The sequence below is a fragment of the Orcinus orca genome, chromosome 19 (genome assembly GCF_937001465.1).
Source record: "Orcinus orca chromosome 19, mOrcOrc1.1, whole genome shotgun sequence".
Classification (NCBI taxonomy): Eukaryota; Metazoa; Chordata; class Mammalia; order Artiodactyla; family Delphinidae; genus Orcinus; species Orcinus orca.
The window spans coordinates 48,841,842-48,864,705 of record NC_064577.1 but is presented as its reverse complement, the minus strand read 5'-3'; the positions used below and the strand labels follow the sequence as shown (position 1 = coordinate 48,864,705).

General features: G+C 38.5%; 1 protein-coding gene across 1 annotated transcript in view; it reads left to right on the top strand.

Moving 5' to 3' along the window:
• APPBP2 (amyloid beta precursor protein binding protein 2) overlaps positions 1-22,864 on the top strand; it is a 70,930-nt gene that overhangs the window by 9,275 nt on the left and 38,791 nt on the right. The window contains exons 2-3 of the mRNA XM_004271730.3: positions 18,317-18,405; positions 22,323-22,474. Of these exons, the coding sequence (XP_004271778.1) occupies positions 18,317-18,405; positions 22,323-22,474 (241 nt within the window). The remainder of the gene's footprint in view (positions 1-18,316; positions 18,406-22,322; positions 22,475-22,864) is intronic.

The window sequence follows — 22,864 nt, the reverse complement described above, 5'->3', positions numbered from 1 at the left end:
TGAAAAAAATTAGAGGAACACAAAATTTCATACTGTTTATTCAAGGGATAGGATTATAGTCATTTTTAACTTTGTACATATATTGTCTCTTAAATAAATTATATCCATTTATTGATGTTACTATTGGCTTATTGTAATATTCTAAGTAGAATAAATTCCTCAAATTATCAATTTTATCATGCTCACTATATTACCTTTAAAAAGTTTTAAAATTAAAATAATTTAAAATGTTTCCTTAGCTTCCAAGACATTTGAGAGTAGGAAAAGAGAATCCACTCAAACATCCTTTGACAGAGTTCTTTAAAGAAACTTGGATCAACAAAATTATTTCCTAAAGTATCTTCCAAATATTCGAAAATCCAGGAGCATTATTAATATTTTAATTTAGTAGGCTGTGTTTTACACTTAATATTGATAAAGATCTCTATTTTTAAAAAAGATAACAAGCAAAGTACTTATTATGTTGTTCTTGTTTATTTTCTTTTTTTTATACTGCTTGGATTTTTATGACTGTATTATTTTGATATATAAAAGAAGTAAAATTGAATTTTTAAGAATAAAATATCTGGGACATGAAGTTGTACTAAGAGGGGAATAGCCTAAAAATTGATATTCTAAAATATTAGCGTGACCAAGAAATAAGTTGAGGGACTTCCCTGGTGGCTCAGTGGTTAAGAATCCTCCTGCCAATGCAGGGGACACGGGTTTGAACCCTGGTCCAGGAAGATTCCCCATGCCACGGAGCAACTAAGCCCTTGCGCCACAACTACTGAGCCTGCGCTCTAGAGCCCGCGAGCCACAACTACTGAAGCCCGCGCTCCTAGAGCCTGTGCTCCGCAACAAGAGAAGCCACCGCAGTGAGAAGCCCGCACATCTCAATGAAGAGTAGCCCCTGCTTGCTGCAACTAGAGAAAGCCCACATGCAGCAATGAAGACCCAACGCAGCCAAAAATAAATAAATAAAATTAATAAATTTATTTTTTTAAAAGTCTTAAAAAAAAAGAAATAAGTTGAGGTGATTGGTTTAAAAGAAAAGTAAATAATTCAACTAAGTAGTTAATTCACTAGCTAGCCAGATCAACAAGTGTGAGAGAAAGCTCACATTCTCAAAATTAGGAATGAGAAGGTAAAAACAACCATAGATACAGTGGAAAGGGGAAAAATAGCTTTTTAAGTTATAGAATAGCTTCTTTAGATGTACAGTAGCTTATGTAATTCTGTGCTAATCAGTCTGCAAACCTTACTGAAATTTTGTTTCTAGGAAGATACAAATGATCCAAGAGAGAAGTTGATAGACTAAAAACTGTAAAAGAATTGAGAAATTATACTTTTCTCTTTGTTCACATGCCTCCTCCCTCAGCAGACAAAACTCGCGCCAATTTTAGATACTTTCTTGAGTATATTCAAATAACATTTGATATTACTGGTATTTAAGTGATTTTCAGACTTATTTCTGGAGCTGTATGCTACATATTCAACATTCTTGAAGGGCTAACCAATACAGTTAGAATAAGAAAAATCCAGCAAAATCAAGTGAAAAACTACAATAAGATAATTCAGTAGGAGGATGATTACACATTTATAATTAAAAATTTGATAATTTTTTTATATGCAATATAGGAAAGAATATGTTTTACTCGTTAAAAGAAAATATGCCATGGAGTAAATCCAAAAAGAGGGGTACAGAAATCTGAAGGTCTTCAATAAGTGTAGAAGAAGCATATTTTCTTCTTAGATTGGAAGATTCAGAGTTTTAAAGATATGATTTCTCTCTAACTCTTGTGTCTTGGAACCAAGTTTAATAACTTAAAAATGTGTAATGAAAAAAAAAGTTTTTAACATCCATAATGGAGAATTAAAATTTATGAAACATACTGAAAACTCCTGCAAATCACTAAGAAAAAGAGGACCAAAAAGAAACGTGTTGTCATGTTGACAGTGATTCTCTCTAGATGGTAAAATTGAATGAATGTTATTTTTTATAAATTCTTTTCTATATTTTCTAATTTAAAAATGTATATGCAGTTCTGGGATCAAAGGGAAAAATGTTTTAAAGTTGGCTATCTAGAATACAGAATGAGTTTTTTTTGTTTGTTTTTTACAATTAAAAAAAAATTGCAGTATAGTTGATTTACAGTGTTTCAGTTGTAGAGAATGAGTTTTCTTATAGAGGCAGAATGTTTTGTTATAACCATACTATCTCCTTTCTAGTGCTTCATGGATACACTCCTAATTTTCACCAAGATTGGTAGTGAAGGTTTAAGAAGAGAAGTTGAGAAACTTCTTACCCAAATGTAGAGATCACTGATACATATTGAGTTTTATGTGGCTGGTTATCACTGTTGGTTAGATTTTACATGCAACTAGTTTTTTGTTTTGACCTTCCATTTGTACCATGGTAGCATCTTCTACCATTAACACAATCATGGTATCTTGAAAATTATGCCATTGACCCATCACGCGAGAGACAGAGAGAATCTGTGTATTAGACATAAGTTCATTCTTGTAATGATTGAGGAAAAAACTCAATTTCTCGTTTAATGGATGGCAAATCTAGTATCTTTATATGTGGACAGTGTATTTAAACGTTAGGAAAGGATTACCTTCCCATTTGAGAGTTAACTGTTTCTTGTGCTTTAAATAATGTGAACATTTCCACTTAACCTTTTGCTTACTTAACCAATAAGCAAAGCACCTTGCCCTGGAAGATACAAAAATCATGTTGGTCAGTTGTATTTTTTTTTAAAGTATGACATAGAACCAATGAGTGGAACAGCTGAGCAATTAAAATGTTATAAGAAGCAAGAAATTAAAATATTTGGTTTACCTCCAGAAGAAAGCATTTATTGGGTTGGCCTAAAGGTTCCTTTGGTTTTTAGGTAAAAATAAAAGACACATTTTTCATTTTCATCAAAAACTTTATTAAACAACATATTCACCATTTTGTTCCACTACCTTCTGCCATTTTTCAGGCAGCTTCATAATTCCTTCTTCCGAAAACATTTTATCTTTTTGTGTAAAGAACTGTTCCAGGTGCTTTTTACAGTCTTCCAGGGAATTGAAATTTTTTTCATTAAAAAAATTTTGTAAAGACTGAAATAAATGGAAATCTGGAGGTGCAATGTCTGGTAAATACAGTGGAAGAATCAGAACTTCCCAGCCAAGCTGTAACAGTTTTTACCTGGTCATCAGAGACATGCAGTCTTGCGTTATCCTGATGGAAGATTATGTGTTTTTTGTTGACTAATTCCGAACGCTTTTCATTGAGTGCTGCTTTCAGTTGTTCTAACTGGGAGCAGTACTTTTTGGAATTAATTGTTTGGTTTTCCGGAAGGAGCTCATAATAGAGGACTCGCTTCCAATCCCATCATATACACAACATCACCTTCTTTGGATGAAGACCGGGCTTTAGTGTGGTTGGTGGTGGTTCATTTCGCTTGCCCGACGATCTCTTCTGTTCCACGTTATTGTACAGTATCCACATTTCATCACCCGTCAAAATTTGTTTTAAAAACTGAACATTTTCGTTACATCTAAATAGAGAATTGCATGTGGAAATATGGTCAGGAAGCTTTTTTCGCTTAACTTAACGTGAAACCCAAACATCAAAGCGATTAACATAACCAGGCTGGTGCAAATGATTTTCAACGCTTGATTTGGATATTTTGAGTATGTCGGCTATCTCCCGCATGGTATAATGTTGATTGTCCTCAATTAATGTCTCGATTTGATTGCTTTCAACTTCAACTGGTCTCCCCGACCGTTGAGCATCATCCAGCGAGAAATCTCCAGTACAGAACCTCGCGAACCACTTTTGACACGTTCCATCAGTCACAGCACCTTCTTCATACACTGCATAAATCTTTTTTTGTGTTTCAGTTGCGTTTTTACCTTTCTTGAAATGATAAAGCATAATATGCTGAAAATGTTGCTTTTTTCTTCCATCTTCAATATTAAAATGGCTACACAAAAATTACCCAATTTTGATAAGTTTTTTTTTAATGCTCGCTGATATGACAGCTGTCACAATACTATCTAACAAAATTGTTTCGAATGAAGTTAAAGAAAACTAAGTGCTATTAGAGCCATCTTACAGGAAAAAACGAATGAACTTTTTTGCCAACCCAATGCTTTTTAATTAAGTGTGTGTTATATTAAAATACTTCTGTGGTACTTTAATCCAAGAATGTGTAATCTGACAACACGTTAAGATTGTAATCAAACAACAGATAAAGGACATTACATGTAATATACAATGTAATATGAGAGCAAAGTAAAGGAATATCAAGTTATATGCCAAAGTTAATTTTTTCGGAGCTACATTTCAAGTGAATTTTGCGATTAGAGAACAATAATAAATGTATCTTATGTGTGTTAAACAAAACAAAATATTACTTTATTTTTATTTATTTTCTTTTGGCTGCGTTGGGTCTTCATTGCTGGGCACGAGCTTTCTCTCGTTGCAGCAGGCAGGGGCTACTCTTTGTTGCAGTGAGTGCTCTCGTTACAGTGGCTTCTTTTGTTGCGGAGCACGGGCTCTAGAGCACAGGCTCAGTAGTTGCGGCACATGGCTTTAATTGCTCTGTGGCATGTGGGATCTTCCCAGACCAGGGCTCGAACCCGTGTCCCCTGCATTGGCAAGCAGATTCTTAACTACTGCGCCACCAGGAAGTCACTAGACCATAGTTTTGAACTTGATTTCTTTTATATCTTTTTCTAAACCTTTCTGAGTTGTTTTTTGTTTGTTTGTTTGTTTTTGTTTTTTTGCGGTACGTGGGCCTGTCACTGTTGTGGCCTCTCCCGCTGCGGAGCACAGGCTCCAGACACAGAGGCTCAGTGGCCATGGCTCACGGGCCCAGCCGCTCCGCGGCACGTGGGATCCTCCCGGACTGGGGCACAAACCAGCGTCCCTCGCATTGGCAGGCGGACTCAACCACTGCGCCACCAGGGAAGCCCCTGAGTTTTTGTTTTTGGGAATAAGCCTAGATTATTTTGGGTTGGTTTTGTTTTGTTTTTTGTTTTTTTTCTTTTCCATTATTATTTATCATGGGATATTGAATATAGTTCTCTGTGCTATACAGTAGGACGTTGTTGTTTGTCCATCCTATTATATATATAATAGTTTACATCTGCTAATCCCAAACTCCCAGTCCTTCCCTCCGCCCTCCCCCTCCCCCTCGGCAACCACAAATCTGTTCTCTATGTCTGAGAGTCTGTTTCTGTTTTGTAGATAGGTTCATTTGTGCCATATTTTATATTCAACATGTAAGTGATATCCTATGGTATTTGTCTTTCTGACTGACTTCACTTAGTATGATAATCTCTAGTTCCATCCATGTTGCTGCAGATGGCATTATTTCATTCTTTTTTATGGCTGAGTAGTATTCCATTGTGTATATATACCTCATCTTTATCCATTCATCTTTTGATGCACATTTAGGTGGTTTCCATGTTTTTAGCCTAAATTATTTTGTATGCTAATTTGATATTAACACTAAACTGTTCACTCAGCCTGGTAATTTTGGATTGGCTGCAGAGCAGCCACGTCAATTCAAAATCCCTTGGGGTAAGGCAGGCTTTCATCCCTATCTTTAGCTCCCAGAGAGTTCTCCGGTTTTGGGGATGTCTTGTATTGCCATTGCAATAGCTGCCTTCAGTTTTCTGTAAAAATTTTACTTTAGGGGACTTCCCTGGTGGTGCAGTGGTTAAGAATCCGCCTGCCAATGCAGGGGACATGGGTTCGAGCCATGGTCCGGGAAGATCCCATGTACCGCGGAGCAACTAACTCCATGCACCACAACTACTGAGCCTGCACTCTAGAGCCCGCAAGCCACAACTACTGAAGCCTGCACGCCTAGAGCCCGTGCTCTGCAACAAAGAGAAGCCACCGTAATGAGAAGCCTGCACACTGTGATGGCGAGCGGCCCCCACTCGCCGCAACTAGAGAAAGCCCGCGCGCAGCAACGAAGACCCAACGCAGCCAACAGCAAATAAATAAGTATGCTGTTGGCTGCGTTGGGTCTTCGTTGCTGCGCGCGGGCTTTCTCTAGTTGCGGCGAGTGGGGGCCACTGTTCGTCGTGGTGCGCAGACCTCTCACTGTCGTGGCCTGCCTTGTTGCGGAGCACAGGCTCCAGACGCGTAGGTTCAGTAGTTGTGGCTCACGGGCCTAGTTGCTCTGCGGCATGTGGGATCTTCCCAGACCAGGGCTCGAACCCGTGTCCCCTGCATTGGCAGGCGGATTCTCAACCACTGCGCCACCAGGGAAGCCCCAAATAAATACTTTTTAAAGAAAGAAAATTTTTCTTTAGTCTCTGAAAGTCCTTGCTTCTAAAATATCACCAGGAGTTTCACCCATTTATGTATTAAAGATATTAAAACTTGCACAAATGTGTTACTAATATTTTACTTACTTTTATTGTATGTTTAATTTTTATTTACAGTATTTTATTTTATTATTTATTTATTTTAAAAATTTATTTATTTGTTTCTTTTATTTTTGATTGTGTTGGGTCTTCATTGCTGCGCGCAGTCTTTCTCTAGTTGTGGTGAGCAGGGGTTACTCTTTGTTGCGGTGCACGGGCTTCTCATTGCAGTGGCTTCTCTTGTTGCAGAGCACAGGCTCTAGGCACACAGGCTTCAGTAGTTGTGGCACGTGGGCTCAGTAGTTGTGGCTTGCAGGCTCCGAGTGCAGGCTCAGTAGTTGTGGCACATGGGCTTACTTGCTCCGCGGCATGTGGGATCTTCCCAGGCCAGGGCTCGAACCTGTGTCCCTTGCATTGGCAGGCAGATTGTTAACCACTGCACCACCAGGGAAGCCCTATTTACAGTATTTTATATTCATGGACATTTTTGGTGTTTATCACGTCACATATCTCTTCCTTTATGATTTTTGCCTGTGGTATATAATGCTTAGAAAGGCAGTGTTACCAGGTAGCTTTTAACACTGCCATGATTTAATTGTTTAATATTTAAAACTTCGATAAATCTGGAATTTATTTTTGTTCTATTTTATCAGGAGGTGCCTTACTTTGTTTTCCCATTTTTATGCACTCTTTATTAACTAATTTTTTGTTTCTTTCAGTGATTTTTAAAATGCTTCCTTTATCATATGTTAATTTTTTTATGTATACTAAAATCTGCTTTTGAACTTTGCGTTTTGTTCCATTGATTAGTCTACATACCTGTACAGTATTGTTGATGTTTTTACATAATATTTTTATTGTCTGTTTCATATCTTTTGGGAGATAATTTACCTACTTATAAAATAAACTTGTTTTTTCTTATTTTCCTTAAGGTACCAGTAGCTAAAAGAAGTTGCTAGTCCTTTGATAGCCTCATTACCCAGTGGGTGCAAAATTTATTTATTAAAAAAGTTTTTTGTATTGGAGCATAATTGCTTTACAATGTTGTGTTAGTTTTTGCTGTACAATAATGTGAATCAGCTATATGTATACATATATCCCCTCCCTCTTGAACCTCCCTCCCACCCCAATGCCCCCCACCCTGTCCCACCCCTTAGGTCATCACAGAGCACCGAGCTGAGCTCCCTGTGCTGTACAGTAGCTTCCCACGGGCTATTTTATAGATTGTAGTGAATATATGTTGGTGCTACTCTCTGTTTGTCCCACCCTCCCCTTCCCCTCCCCCGGGTCCACAAGCCCATTCTCTACATCTGAATCTCTTTTCCTGCTCAGAATTTAATATTAAAACACATGTAATAATGAACTAAAATAAGTCAAATTTTAAAAATTTGGTATAAGAATCATTACCAAAGAACCTAGAGCCTCAGTTTTCTTTCTTCTAAGCTCTACTCCATAAGATGTGTGACTCTATGAAGGGATTAATCTTCTATTATTTCTTCTTCTTTTTTTTTTTTTTTGCCTGTGCTTTGTGGCATGAGGGATCTTAGTTCCCTGACCAGGGATCCAACCTATGCCCCCTGCATTGGGAGCATGGAGTCTTAACCACTGGACTGCCAGGGAAGTCCCTCTTCTATTATTTCTATAAAAATGTTTTAAATTGCTCATTTTATACTCTTTCTTACTTCCTGATATAAAACGGTCTAAAAGCATTGTACTGTAAGTTATTAGGAACATGGATGTAAGGATAGACTGCTTGGAGCCAGATTGTTGCCTTGCCGCTTTTTTTTTTTTTTGAGGGTACGTGGGCCTCTCACTGTTGTGGCCTCTCCCGTTGCGGAGCACAGGCTCCGGACGCGCAGGCTCAGCGGCCATGGCTCACAGGCCTAGCTGCTCCGCGGCACGTGGGATCCTCCCGGACCAGGGCACGAACCCGTGTCCCCTGCATCGGCAGGCGGACTCTCAACCACTGCGCCACCAGGGAAGCCCCCTTTTTTTTTTAATTGAAGTATAGTTGATGTACAGTGTTGTGCCAATCTCTGCTGTACAGTAAAGTGACTCAGTTATACACATAGAGACATTCTTTTTTAATATTCTTTTCCATTATGATTTATTACAGGATATTGAATATCATTCCTTGTGCTATACAGTAGGACCTTGTTGTTTATCCATTCTCTATGTAATAGTTTGCCTCTACCAAACACAAACTCCCAGTCCATCCCTCTCCTTCCCCCGTCCTCCTTGGCAACCACAAGTCTGTTCTCTATATCTATGAATCTGTTTCTGTTTTGTAGATACGTTCATTTGTGCCATATTTTAGATTCCACCTATAAGTGATACCATATGGTATTTGTCTTTCTCTTTCTGACTTCCTTCACTTAGTGTGATAATCTCTAGTTGCATCCATGTTGCTGCAAATGCCTTGCCACTTCTTAATTATGTGATTTAGACCAGGTTATTTAACTTTATATGCCTCAGTTTCCTCATCTGTGGAAGGACAGAGTGAGTTGCTTATGAAAAGCACTTAGAACAGTGCCTGGCACATACATATAAGATCTCTGTAAGGATTTAATGCTCTTTTTCTTCTGGATTGGTATTCAAAAATCCCATTCATAAAATTTAGAAATTTTCATTTTGGGGGATAAGCCTAGTAAGGATTTTTTTTTTTGAATTATAGTTGCTGTACAGGAAAGGATGATTTGAAACAGTTAAGTCACTACTCTCTCCCCAGAATTTAAATGCGGACCCCTTTTTAGCTAGAAAAATTAAACAGCTGAGAGGAAAAAAAAAAGCTTGTGTTTGTTAATAGGCATACTTATACTTAAAATTGTAACTAAGGTTACTACTTTCCTAAATTTTAGTTTCAAATCCATTTGTTAGGAAATTTTCAGTATTAAAGGGATACTATGAGTTGTAGAACATATAAAGTTTAGTTTAATTGTCTTTATTTGACTAGTAAGTGTAGGCAAAAAAAGTACAACTTTCCATTTCTTCTATCTTACAAAAGAAATTCTAAGCCTTAAGTTTGCTAATGATGAGTTACTTTGATAAGAAACTAAGGTTTTTTGGTCCTGTACTGTTTTTGGAGTATGTGTGTATATATTTTGATAAGTGCATTTGTTTTTCTCCCTCAAATCAGAAATGTATCACATTGTTAAGCCCCCAAATAGGATGTGATTATAAATTCTCAGCTTTATTTTCCCTGAGTTATTCTTCATTGGTTAACTGTGAAGGTATATGTGATGGAAGGGAATTTTATCATATACATTCCCAGAAGCTTTTTTTTTTTTTTTTTTTTTGGCCACACTGTGTGGCTTGCGGGATCCTAGTTCCCTGACCAGGGATTGAACCTGTGCCCCCTGCAGTGGGAGCGTGGAGTCCCAGCTACTGGACTGCCAGGGAAGTCCCTGTTTTTCTAACCTCAGAAAACATAATCATCTCCAAAAATAGCAAATCTTTCCTTATGAAAGTTTATGGTTAAGATGAATATCCAATCACTGTTTGAAGATAACATTTCTGCCTCCCCTTCCTGAGCACGTGGCACTCCCTGTCCCCTCTCCCTTCCAGCAGTCATTATTGATTTGTATTCCTGTATCTACCTAATCTGACCTGGCCTCCATTATGAATAGTGATTTATGCCCAAGAGTTTGCTAAATGAGTTTGTAGTGTGTTTTCCCTGTGCAAAGTTAACTGGCCCATTTGGCAGATGAATTCAGGATCATGTCCTCTTTCTGAAACCCATGTTTTTGTCAAATGAACTAAGTGTTAAGTGCTTACTAATGTAAAATGAGTTGATATAATAAAATTCCTGCCTTCTAAGGCACTGTATTTATATAGCTATATAAATTCAGTAACATTTGGTGAAGTTGAGGCAGGGGAAAGAGGGGCAGTAGTATTTTTTTTTTAACTGTGTACATGTATTTTTTGGGATAAACATTTAACACATTTATTAAAATACTATTTTAAATGGAAGTTTTAAAAAATCAGACAGATCTTGAGTTGCAGTGTCAGGGACAGTGCTTCCGCACACGGCCCAGCCCGCTGAGCTGAGGTGTCAGCGCAGCCATTTCTCACTAGGCACTCTGATCCAAAGTGCCGGGTGTGAGGCCTCTGCATGAAGCACCCTGTGAACAAGTGAAACTAGACAAAGCACAAAGGAAAAGAAAAAAAAAAAGCAAGCTCTGCAAATCCTCTGAAAAAAATGCCTCTGCACCTCTAGCTCTTGCGGAGATTGGTGTCTTCAGTGGAGTCTCCTATTTCAGGGGGACCTTCAAGATGGCAGAGGAGTGGGATGTAGAGATCACCTTCCTCCCCACAAATACATCAAAAATACATCTACATGTGGACCAACTACAGAACACATACTGAACACTGGCAGAAGACCTCAGACGTCCCCAAAGGCAAGAAAATCCCCACGTACCTTGCAGTGTGGCTGACAGGGTCTTGGTGCTCCGGCCTGGTGTCAGGCCTGCGCCTCCAAGGTGGGAGAGCCGAGTTCAGAACATTGGACCACCGGAGACCTCCCCGCCCACGTAATAGCAATCGGCGAGAGCTCTCCCAGAGATCTCCATCTCAACACTAAGACCCAGGTCGACCCAACAGCCAGCAAGCTCCAGTGCTGGACACCCCATGCCAAACAAACAGGAACACAACCCCACCCATTAGCAGAGAGGCTGCCTAAAATCATACTAAGTTCACAGATACCCCAAAACACACGGCCAGACGCGGCCCTGCCCACCAGAACACAGGCACCAGTCCCCTCCACCAGAAAGCCTACACAAGCCACTGAACCAATCTCACCCACTGGGGGCAGACATCAAAAACAACAGGAACTACAAACCTGCAGCCCATGAAAAGGAGACCCCAAACAAAGTAAGTTAAACAAAATGAGAACACAGAGAAATATGCAGCAGATGAATGAGAAAGGTAAAAACCCCCCAGACCAAATGAAGAAGAAATAGGCAGTCTACCTGAAAAAGAATTCAGAGTAATGAGAGTAAAGATGATCTAAAATCTTGGAAATAGAATAGAGAAAATACAAGAAACGTTTAACAAGGACTTAGAAGAACTAAAGAACAAACAAACAGTGATGAACAGCACAATAAATAAATTAAAAATACTCTAGAAGGAGTCAATAGCAGAATAACTGAGGCAGAAGAATGGATAAGTGACCTGGAAGATAAAATAGTGGAACTAACTACCACAGAGCAGAATAAAGAAAAAAGAATGAAAAGAATTGAGGACAGTCTCAGAGACCTCTGGGACAATATTAAATGCACCAACATTCGAATTATAGGTGTCTCAGAAGAAGAAGAGAAGAAGAAAGGGTCTGAGAAAATATTTGAAGAGATTATAGTCGAAAACTTCCCTAACAAGGGAAAGGAAATAATCAAGTACAGGAAGTGCAGAGAGTCCCATACAGGATAAATCCAAGGAGAAACATGCCAAGACACATATTAATCAAACTATCAAAAATTATATACAAAGAAAAAAATATTAAAAGCAGCAAGGGAAAAGCAACAAATAACATACAAGGGAGTCCCCATAAGGTTAACAGCTGATCTTTCAGCAGAAACTCTGCAAGCCAGAAGGGAGTGGCAGGACATATTTAAAGTGATGAAAGGGGGCTTCCCTGGTGGCACAGTGGTAACGAATCTGCCTACCAGTGCAGTGGACACAGATTCAGTCCCTGGTCCCGGAAGATCCCACGTGCCACAGAGCAGATAAGCCTTGTGCCAAAACTACTCAGCCTGTGCTCTAGAGCCTGCGAGCCACAACTACTGAGCCTGCGAGCCACAACTACTGAGCCTGCATGCCACAACTACTGAAGCCCACATGCCTAGAGTCCGTGCTCCGCAACAAGAGAAGCCACTGCAATGAGAACCCTATGCACCACAACGAAGAATAGCCCCTGCTCGCCACAACTAAAGAAAGCCTGTGCACAACAATGAAGACCCAGGGGCTTCCCTGGTGGCGCAGTGGTTGAGAATCCGCCTGCCAATGCAGGGGACACGGGTTTGAGCCCTGGTCCAGGAAGATCCCACATGCCATGGAGCAACTAAGCCTGTGAACCACAACTACTGAGCCTGTGCTCTAGAGCCTGCGAGCCACAACTACTGAGCCCACGTGCGACAACTGCTGTAGCCCGTGCACCTAGAGCCTGTGCTCTGCAACAAGAGAAGCCACTGCAATGAAAAGCCCGTGCACTGCAAAGAAGAGTAGCCCCCTTGCGCAGCAACGAAGACCCAACACAGCCAAAAATAAATAAGCAAATATATAAATTTATTTAAAACATAAAAAAACAGTGAAGACCCAAACATGGCCAAAAATAAATAAGGAAATATCAAAAAAAAAAAAAAAAGAGAAAAACCTACAACAAAGATTACTCTACCCAGCAAGGACCTCATTCAGATTTGACGGAGAAATTAAAACCTTCACAGACAAGCAAAAGTTAAGAGAATTCAACACCACCAAACAAGCTTAACAATAAGTGCTAAAGGAACTTCTCTAGGCAGGAAACACAAGAGAAGGAAAAGACCTACAATAACAAACCTAAAACAATTAAGAAAATGGTGATAGGAACATACATACTGATAATTACCTTAAATGTAAATGGATTAAATGCTCCAACCGAAGGACATAGACTAGCTAAATGGATACAAAAACAAGACCCGTACATATGCTGTCTACAAGAGACCCACTTCAGACCTTGGGACACATACAGACTGAAAGTGAGGGGATGGAAAAAGATATTCCATGCAAATGGAAATCAAAAGAAAACTGGAGTAGCAATTCTCATATCAGACAAGTAGACTTTAACATAAAGACTATTACAAGAGACAAAGAATGAATCTACATTAATGATCAAGGGATCAATCCAAGAAGAAGATACAACAATTGTAAATATTACACACCTAACATAGGAAGACCTCAGTACATAAGGCAAATGCTAACATCCATAAAAAGGGAAATCAACAGTAACACAATAATAATAGGGGACTTTAACACTCCACTCTCACCAATGGACAGATCATCCACAATGAAAATAAATAAGGAGACACAAGCTTTAAATGACACATTAGACAAGATGGACTTAATTGATATTTAGAGGACATACCATCCAAAAACAACAGAATACACTTTCTTCTCAAGTGCTGATGGAACATTCTCCAGGATAGATCATATCATGGGTCACAAATCAAGCCTTGGTAAATTTAAGAAAATTGAAATCATATCAAGTATCTTTTCTGACCACAACGCTGTGAGACTAGATATCAATTACAGGGAAGAAAAGCTGTAAAAAATACAAACACATGGAGGCTAAACAATATACTACTAAATAACCAAGAGATCACTGAGGAAATTAAAAAATACCGAGAAACAGATGACAATAAACACATGACGACCCAAAACCTATGGGATGCAGCAAAAGCAGTTCTAAGAGGGAAGTGTATAGCAATACAATCCTACCTCAAGAAACAAGAAACATCCCAAATAAACAACCTAACCTTGCACCTAAAGCAACTAGAGAAAGAAGAACAAAAAACCCCAAAAGTTAGCAGAAGGAAAGAAATCATAAAGATCAGATCAGAAATAAATGAAAAAGAAATGAAGGAAACAGTAGCAAAGATCAATAAAACTAAAAGCTGGTTCTTTGAGAAGATAAACAAAATTGATAAACTATTAGCCAGGCTCATTAAGAAAAAAAGGGAGAAGACTCAAATCAATAGAATTAGAAATGAAAAAGAAGTAACAACTGACACTGCAGAAATACAAACGATCATGAGAGATTACTACAAGCAACTCTATGCCAATAAAATGGACAACCTGGAAGAAATGAACAAATTCTTAGAAAACCACAATCTTCTGAGACTGAACCAGGAACAAGCAGAAAATAAAAACAGACCAGTCACAAGCACTGAAATTGAGACTGTGCTTAAAAATCTTCCAACAAACAAAAGCCCAGGACCAGATGGCTTCACAGGTGAATGCTATCAAACACTTAGAGAAGAGCTAACACCTATCCTTTTCAAACACTTCCAAAATATAGCAGAGGGGGGAACATTCCCAAACTCATTCTATGAGGCCACCATCACCCTGATACCAAAACCAGACAAAGATGTCACAAAAAAAGAAAACTACAGGCCAATATCACTGATGAACATAGATGCAAAAATCCTCAACGAAATACTAGCCAACAGAATCCAACCGCACATTAAAAGGATCATACGCCATGATCAAGTGGGGTTTATCCCAGGAATGCAGGGATTCTTCAATATACCAGATCAATCAATGTGATACACCATATTAACAAACTGAAGGATAAAAATCATATGATAATCTCAATAGAAGCAGAAAAAGCTTTTGACAGAATTCAGCACCCATTTATGTTAAAAACTCTCCAGAAAGTGGGCATAGAGGGAACCTACCTCAACATAATAAGGGCCATAGATGACAAACCCACAGCCAACATCGTTCTCAGTGGTGATAAACTGAAACCATTTCCTCTAAGATCAGGAGCAAGACAAGGATGTCCACTCTCACCACTGTTATTCAACATGGTTTTGGAAGTTTTAGCCACGGCAATCAAAAGAAAAAGAAATAAAAGGAATCCAAATTGGAAAAGAAGAAGTAAAACTGTCACTGTTTGCAGATGACATGATACTATACATAGAGAATCCTAAAGATGCTACCAGAACACTACTAGAGCTAATCACCGAATTTGGTAAAGTAGCAGGATACAAAATTATTGCACACATCTCTTGCATTCCTATACACTAACAACGAAAAATCTGCAAGAAATTAGGGAAACACTCCCATTTACCATTGCAACAAAAAGAATAAAATATCTAGGAATAAACCTACCTAAGGAGACAAAAGACCTGTATGCAGAAAACTACAAGACACTGATAAGAGAAATTAAAGACGATACAAACAGATAGAGAGATATACCATGTTCTTGGATTGGAAGAATCAGCATTGTGAAAATGACTATACTACCCAAAGTGATCTACAGATTCAATGCAATCCCTATCAAACTACCAATGGCATTTTTCACAGAACTAGAACAAAAAACTTCACCATTTGTATGGCAACACAAAACACCCCGAATAGCCAAAGCAATCTTGAGGGGAAAAAAACGGAGCTGGAGGAATCAGGCTCCCGGATTTCAGACTATACTACAAAGCTACAGTAATCAAGACAGTATGGTACTGCAACAAAACAGAAATACAGATCAATGAACAGGATAGAAAGCCCAGAGATAAATCCATGCACATATGGGTCTTATCGTTGATAAAGGAGGCAAGAACATACAGTGGAGAAAAGACAGCCTCTTCAATAAGTGATGCTGGGAAAACTGGACAGTTACATGTAAAAGAATGAAATTAGAACACTTCCTAACACCATACACAGAAATAAACTCAAAATGGATTAAAGACCTAAATGTAGGGCTAGACACCATCAAACTCTTAGAGGAAAACATAGGCAGAACACTCTATGACATAAATCACAGCAAGATCCTTTTTGACCCACCTTCTAGAGGAATGGAAATAAAAACAAAAATAAACAAATGGGACCTAATGAAACTTAAAAGCTTTTGCACAGCAAAGGAAACCATAAACAAGACAAATAGACAACCCTCATAATGGGAGAAAATATTTGCAAATGAAGCAACTGACAAAGGATTAATCTCTAAAATGTACAAGCAGCTCAATATCAAAAAAACAAACAACCCAATCCAGAAATGGGCAGAAGACCTAAATAGACATTTCTGCATAGAAGATATACAGATTGCCAACAAACACATGAAAAGAGGCTCAGCATCACTAATCATTAGAGAAATGCAAATCAAAACTACAGTGAGGTATCACCTCACAGGGGTCAGAATGGCCATCATGAAAAGATCTACAAACAGTAAAAGCTGGCGAGGGTGTGGAGAAAAGGGAGCCCTCTTGCACTGTTGGTAGGAATGTAAATTGATACAGTCACGGAGAACAGTATGAAGGTTCTTTAAAAAACTAAAAGTAGAACTACCATATGACCCAGCAATCCCACTACTGGGCATGTACCCTGAGAAAGCCATAATTCAAAAAGAGACATGTACCACAGTCAGTGTTCATTGCAGCACTATTTACAATAGCCGGGACATGGAAGCAACCTAAGTGTCCATCAACAGATGAATGGATAAAGAAGATGTGGCACATATATACAATGTAATATTACTCAGCCATAAAAAGAAACGAAATTGAACTAGTTGTAGTGAGTTGGAAGGACTTAGAGTCTGTCATACGGAGTGAAGTAATTCAAAAAGAGAAAAACAAATACCATATGCTAACATGTATATATGGAATCTAAAAAAAAAAAAAGGTTCTGATGAACCTAGGGGCAGGACAGGAATAAAGATGCAGACATAGCCAATGGAGTTGAGGACACGGGGAGGGGGCGGGTAACCTGGGACGAAGTGAGAGAGTAGCATTGACATATATACACTACCAAATGTGAAATAGATAGCTAGTGGGAAGCAGCTGCATCGCACAGGGAGATCGGCTCGGTGCTTTGTGACCACCTAGAGGGGTGAGACAGGGAGCGTGGGAAGGAGATGCAAGAGGGAGGGGATATGGTGATATATGTATACATATAGCTGATTCACTTTCGTTACACAGCAGAAATTAACAGGACATTGTAAAGCAATTACACTCCAATAAAGATGTTAAAGAAAAAAAAAAGTCAGGCAAAAGGAGTAAATGATTGTGACATGATCAGAAATCCTGCCATGCTGGATTACTTTAGATATAATTTACTGTTAGTCTGCTTGTGAAGTTTCATGCCTGGAACTGAACTGAGGTTTTTGTGGTCTGAAGAGCCCTTAGTGGGGCATAGTGACCAGTTCTGGCTTCTGGATATTATCTTTGCTATCATTTTGATGATTTTACTTTACCCAGTTTTGTTTAAGAAAAAAAGAAGTTTAAAAAAAAAAGTTTCAGACTTCCCTGGTGGCGCACTGGTTGAGAGTCTGCCTGCCAATGCAGGGAACACGGGTTCGAGCCCTGGTCTGGGAGGATCCCACGTGCCGCGGAGCAACTAGGCCCACGAGTCACAGCTACTGAGCCTGCGCGTCTGGAGCCTGTGCGCCGCAACAAGAGAGGCCGCGACAGTGAGAGGCCCGCGCACCGTGATGAAGAGTGGCCCCCACTTGCCACAACTAGAGAAAGCCCTCGCACAGAAACGAAGACCCAGCACAGCCAAAAATAGATAAATAATTTTTTTAAAAAAAAGTTTAGTTTTTTGAATATAATTGTTCTTTTTTAATCAATTCATTTGTTTATTTTTTGGCTGCATTGGGTCTTCGTTGCTGTGCGTGGGCTTTTTCTAGTTGGCGGCGAGCGGCGGCTATTCTTCGTTGTGGTGCATGGGCTTCTCATTGCGGTGGCTTCTCTTTGTCGTGGAGCATGGGCTCTAGGCACTCTTACTTTAGTAGTTGTGGCACGCGGGCTCAGTAGTTGTGGCGCACAGGCTTAGTTGCTCCGCAGCATGTGAGATATTCCCAGACCAGGGATCGAACCGTGTCCTCTGCATTGGCAGGAGGATTCTTAACCCCTGTTCCACCAGGGAAGTCCTGAGTATAACTGATTTTAGTGTTTAATAAATAAAGTAATTATATAGCACTTTTTAGTACTTAGCATGTACCGTATACTGTTATACAAATATTAATTTCTAAATATTATGTACAACTATTAAAGTGTTCTCTATGAATTATGGAGATTTGTTAAGTTAGCGTTACATTTCTTTTAGCATAAGCATCTTCCCTGATATTACTGTGTAATCTTAACTTTGAGTAATAGTCATAAATTCATCAAATATTAACTCCATCAAATTATATTCATAAGTAAAGTAGAAATTGAAATTAAATTAAAAATTTTAAATGTTATCTTTTTTTGTTTGTTTTTAATTTCAGCTGTACCAACAGGGACGCTTATGTCAACTGGGCAGTGAATTTTGTGAATTGGAAGTTTTTGCTAAAGTATTGAGAGCTTTGGATAAAAGGTAAACTCATTTTGTAACAATTGTGGTAAACTATACATATCTGAATTTTACCACTGTGACCATATTTTAAGCGTACAGTTCAGTAGGAGTAAGTACATTCGTACTGTTTTGAAACCATCAGTACCAACCACCCTTGCTTTTTGTGTTCAAGAAAGACTGAATTCATCTACCCCGTTCTGGCTATTATGTAGTAGGAGTTATATGTGGATGTAGGTGACATGGCCTTTGATTGTCCTTGCTGTTCTCTTTAGCATTCTTCCCTAAATTTGCTTGAAATGCCACTTCTTTTTCCTAACCTACATTTCTGGGAAAATAAGAATATAGTTTTACAAAATATTATTAATCTCTAATATGAATGTTGCCAAGTTAAGTAAATACTTGTTAGAATGCGTAGTATATGTCAAGTACTATTCTAGATGCCGGGGTTACAGCAGTGAATAAGTTTTACAAGGTCTCTTCCTCATGGAGTTTGTATTTTAGAAAGAGAAGATAACATAATCAACAAGTAACATGTTAACAAATTAACATGATTTCATTGTTTAGGGATACCTTTGGATGTGACCTGTGTACTAAGCCTAAGAGAAATTTCTTGGTTAGTTGACTAATTAAAAATTAATCTGTTAAAAAATAATAGATGAGAGTTTCATTTTGGGACAAGAAGGCCATAGAAAAACTTAAAAAAAAATTCTTTACTCTTGGAAAAGGTTAGCTTTCTAGGATTTGAATTTCTCTGTGCAGTTCTAAAGATGGCCATTATAAAGATTTAGTGGACTACCTCTCTTTCATCTCTCAGGTTATCTTTTTACCAAGTCCAGATCCCTTGGTAAGTGTTTAATATATTTGTGAAACTAAACGCATGTAGTTTGACTTTTCTTCCCCCTTTATGCAAAGCAGTGACTTGGTTATTTACAATTTTGTTTAAAGCAGTTTTTTTGTTGAGATAATTCACATACCATAAATTCATCATTTTAAACTGTACAATTCATTAGTTTTTAGTATATTCACAAATGTTTGCAACTATCACCACTATCTAATTCTAGAAGACTTTCATCATCCCCAAAAGAAACCCTGTACGCATTAACAGTCACTCCCTATTTCCCCTTACCCCTGGTCTCTAGCCTACCATTAATCTACTCTCTTTCTGAGTTTATCTGCTCTAGACATTTCATATAAATGGAACTATACAGTATGTGGTCTTTTGTGACTGGATTCTACCTATAATGTTTTCAAGGTTCGTTCATGGCTGTTGTTTGTATCAGTTTTCCATTGTGTGGATGTACTATGTTTTGGTTATCTAGTCATCTGTTGATGGACATTTGGGTTGTTTCTACCTTTTGGCCATTATGAATAATGCTGCTATGAATGCTCATGGACAAGATTCTGTGTGGATGTATGTTTTCAGTTCTCTTGTATGTATATATAACGAGGGTAAACCTACATTTAACTTTTTGAGTAACTCCTAAATTGTTTCCCACAGCAGCTGCACCGTTTTATTGGGTTGACCCAAAAAGTGCCTTTGGTTTTTAAGTAAAGGTAAAAGACACATTTTTCATTTTCACCAAAAACTTTATTAAACAACATATTCACCATTTTGTTCCACTATCTTCTGCCATTTTTCAGGCAACTTTATAATTCCATATTCTCAAAACTTTTTATCTTTTTGAGCAAAGAACTGTTCCAGGTGCCTTTTACTGTCTCCCAGGGAATTGAAAGTTTTTCCATTAAGAGAATTTTGTAAAGACTGAAATAAATGGAAATCAGAAGGTGCAATGTCTGGTGAATACAGCGGACGAATCAGAACTTCCCAGCCAAGCTGTAACAGTTTTTGCCTAGTCATCAAAGAAACATGCGGTCTTGCATTATCCTGATAGAAGATTACGTGTTTTCTGTTGACTAGTTCTGGACGCTTTTCATTGAGTGCTGCTTTCAGTTGTTCTAACTGGGAGCAGTACTTGTTGGAATTAATTGTTTGGTTTTCCGGAAGGAGCTCATAATAGAGGACTCGCTTTCAATCCCACCATATACACAATATCACCTTCCTTGGGTGAAGACCGGGCTTTGGTTTGGTTGTTGGTGGTTCATTTTGCTTGCCCCGTGATCTGTTCCATTCCACGTTATTGTACAGTATCCACATTTCATCACCCGTCACAATTTGTTTTAAAAATGGAACGTTTTCATTACATTTAAGTAGAGAATCCATGCAGAAATACAGTCAAGAAGGTTTTTTTTCTTAACTGATGTGGAACCCAAACATCAAAGCAATGAACATAACATAACCAAGCTGGTGCAAATGATTTTCAACCCTTGATTTGGATGTTTTGAGTATGTTAGCTATCTCCTGCACCATATAACATTGATTGTTCTCAGTCAATGTCTCGATTTGGTTGCTTTCAGCTTCAACTGGTCTACCTAACAGTGGAACATCATCCAGTGAGAAATCTCCAGCACGAAACTTCGCAAACCACTTTTGACATGTTCAATCAGTCACAGCACCTTTTCCATATACTGCACAAATATTTTTTTGTGTTTCAGTTGCGTTTTTACTTTTCTTGAAATAATAAAGCATAATATGCTGAAAATGTTGCTTTTTCTCTTCCATCTTAAATATTAAAATGGCTACACAAAAATTCACCAATTTTGATAAGTATTTTTTTAAGTGCACGCTGATATGACAGCTGTCACATACAGTCTAACAAAATTGTTTTCAATGAAGCTAAAGACAACTAAGTGCTGCTAGAGCCATCTTTCGGAAAAAACCAAATGAACCTTTTGGCCAACCCAATATGTCCCTATTACCAACGTATGAGGGTTCCAGTTTTTCCATATCCTTGCCATCAACTGTTTTTTAAAAAGTAGTATTATAGCCATCCTAGATAGTGTGAAGTCGTATCTCATTGTGAGTTTGATTTGCATTTCCCTAATCACTAATGATATTGAGCATCTTTTCTTGTGCTTATTGGCCTTTGTATATTTTCTTTGGAGGAATCTCTGTTCAAGTCTATTGCCCATTTTATAATTGGGTCATTGTTGAATTACAAGACAATTTGGTTTTTAAGATTGATGTTAGAAGTTGCTTTCATCCTTCACTGTCATCAGTTTACATATACAGAATCACTCAGTGATCCACTGAGTAAAAGATACTAGGCTAAATTGTGAATTATTATGACCTCATAATTCATAAGACAAACAGTTGATTTTTATCTTATTCCATCTTTGAAAATAATGGTACTGTTATTTCAGAAGAGCAAGTTAGCACTTTCTTTTTTTTTCTTTTTAGATTACAAGTTTTATTTTTGAATCCCCATTGAAATAAATATGTTAATCTTTGGAAAATATTTGGTTATATGCCACTAAAATTGTGCCTAGAGCCCCCAGTGATAGTCATGCCCCATTCTGGAAAACACTACCATAGGGAATTACTGGAGGTACCCTGGGGAGGTAGGATGAGGCCACTGTTTGTTGGGCAAAGGTCATCTGTGTCCCAGGTAAGCTGCCTGCTGCTATTCATAATTCTCTAGCCCCAGACCTACCAGCATATTTGATCTTATCTTTCCTGGCTGGCAACACTTTGGTGGCTGCCTATTCTCTTCTAGATAGAAGAGTAAATGCCTTAACATAACCTACAAGGTCCTTGGGGATCCTGGGATAGGCCTGCCGTGGCCCCATCAGGCTGGTGAAGAGAGGGAGACAGGAGACAGGGAGGATCTCCTGGCGGAAGTGACATTTGAGCTGAAGTCTAACCGATTTAGGGGAGAGAACTAGGTGATGGTGGTGAAAAGCTTTTTTAGGTAGAAGGAACAGCATGTGCAAATTTCCTGAGGCAGGAAGGAACAATGTGCATGAAAGTTAGCACTTTCTAAAAGGACAAAATATGTTACCTTTATAAAAACAAAAATGACCTTTTCCTTCTCTTTCAGACATTTGCTTCATCATTGTTTCCAGGCTTTGATGGATCATGGTGTGAAAGTTGCTTCAGTCTTAGCCTACTCATTCAGTAGACGGTGCTCTTACATAGCGGAATCAGATGCTGCAGTAAAGGAAAAAGCCATTCAGGTTGGCTTTGTTTTAGGTAAGTAATGGTAAAACAGAGGGGTGTTTTGTCCTGTGACATGACTCAGAACTAAGCCTGCTGGCATTAAAGGATTCTCACAGGACATTCCCAAAGTCAACGTGGGAGGTTATGAGAGGAACTAGATGTGATATATTGAACATTAACTTTGTGCTGAGTACTGTACTATGTATCTAAATGCTGTCTTTCGAGAAAATCCTCATGACATTCCACTGATGTGAAGGTATTAATAGAGTTTTAGAAATGAGGAAACAGACTCAGAAAAGTTGAGTAACTTGCTCAAGTCACATAGTAATGGAGCTAAGTTTAGAATCCTGTGGCGCTGTGATTCCAAACCACTTACGTTTCTACCATGTGAAGCTGCTACCAACCTCTCTCACCAGCTTACTG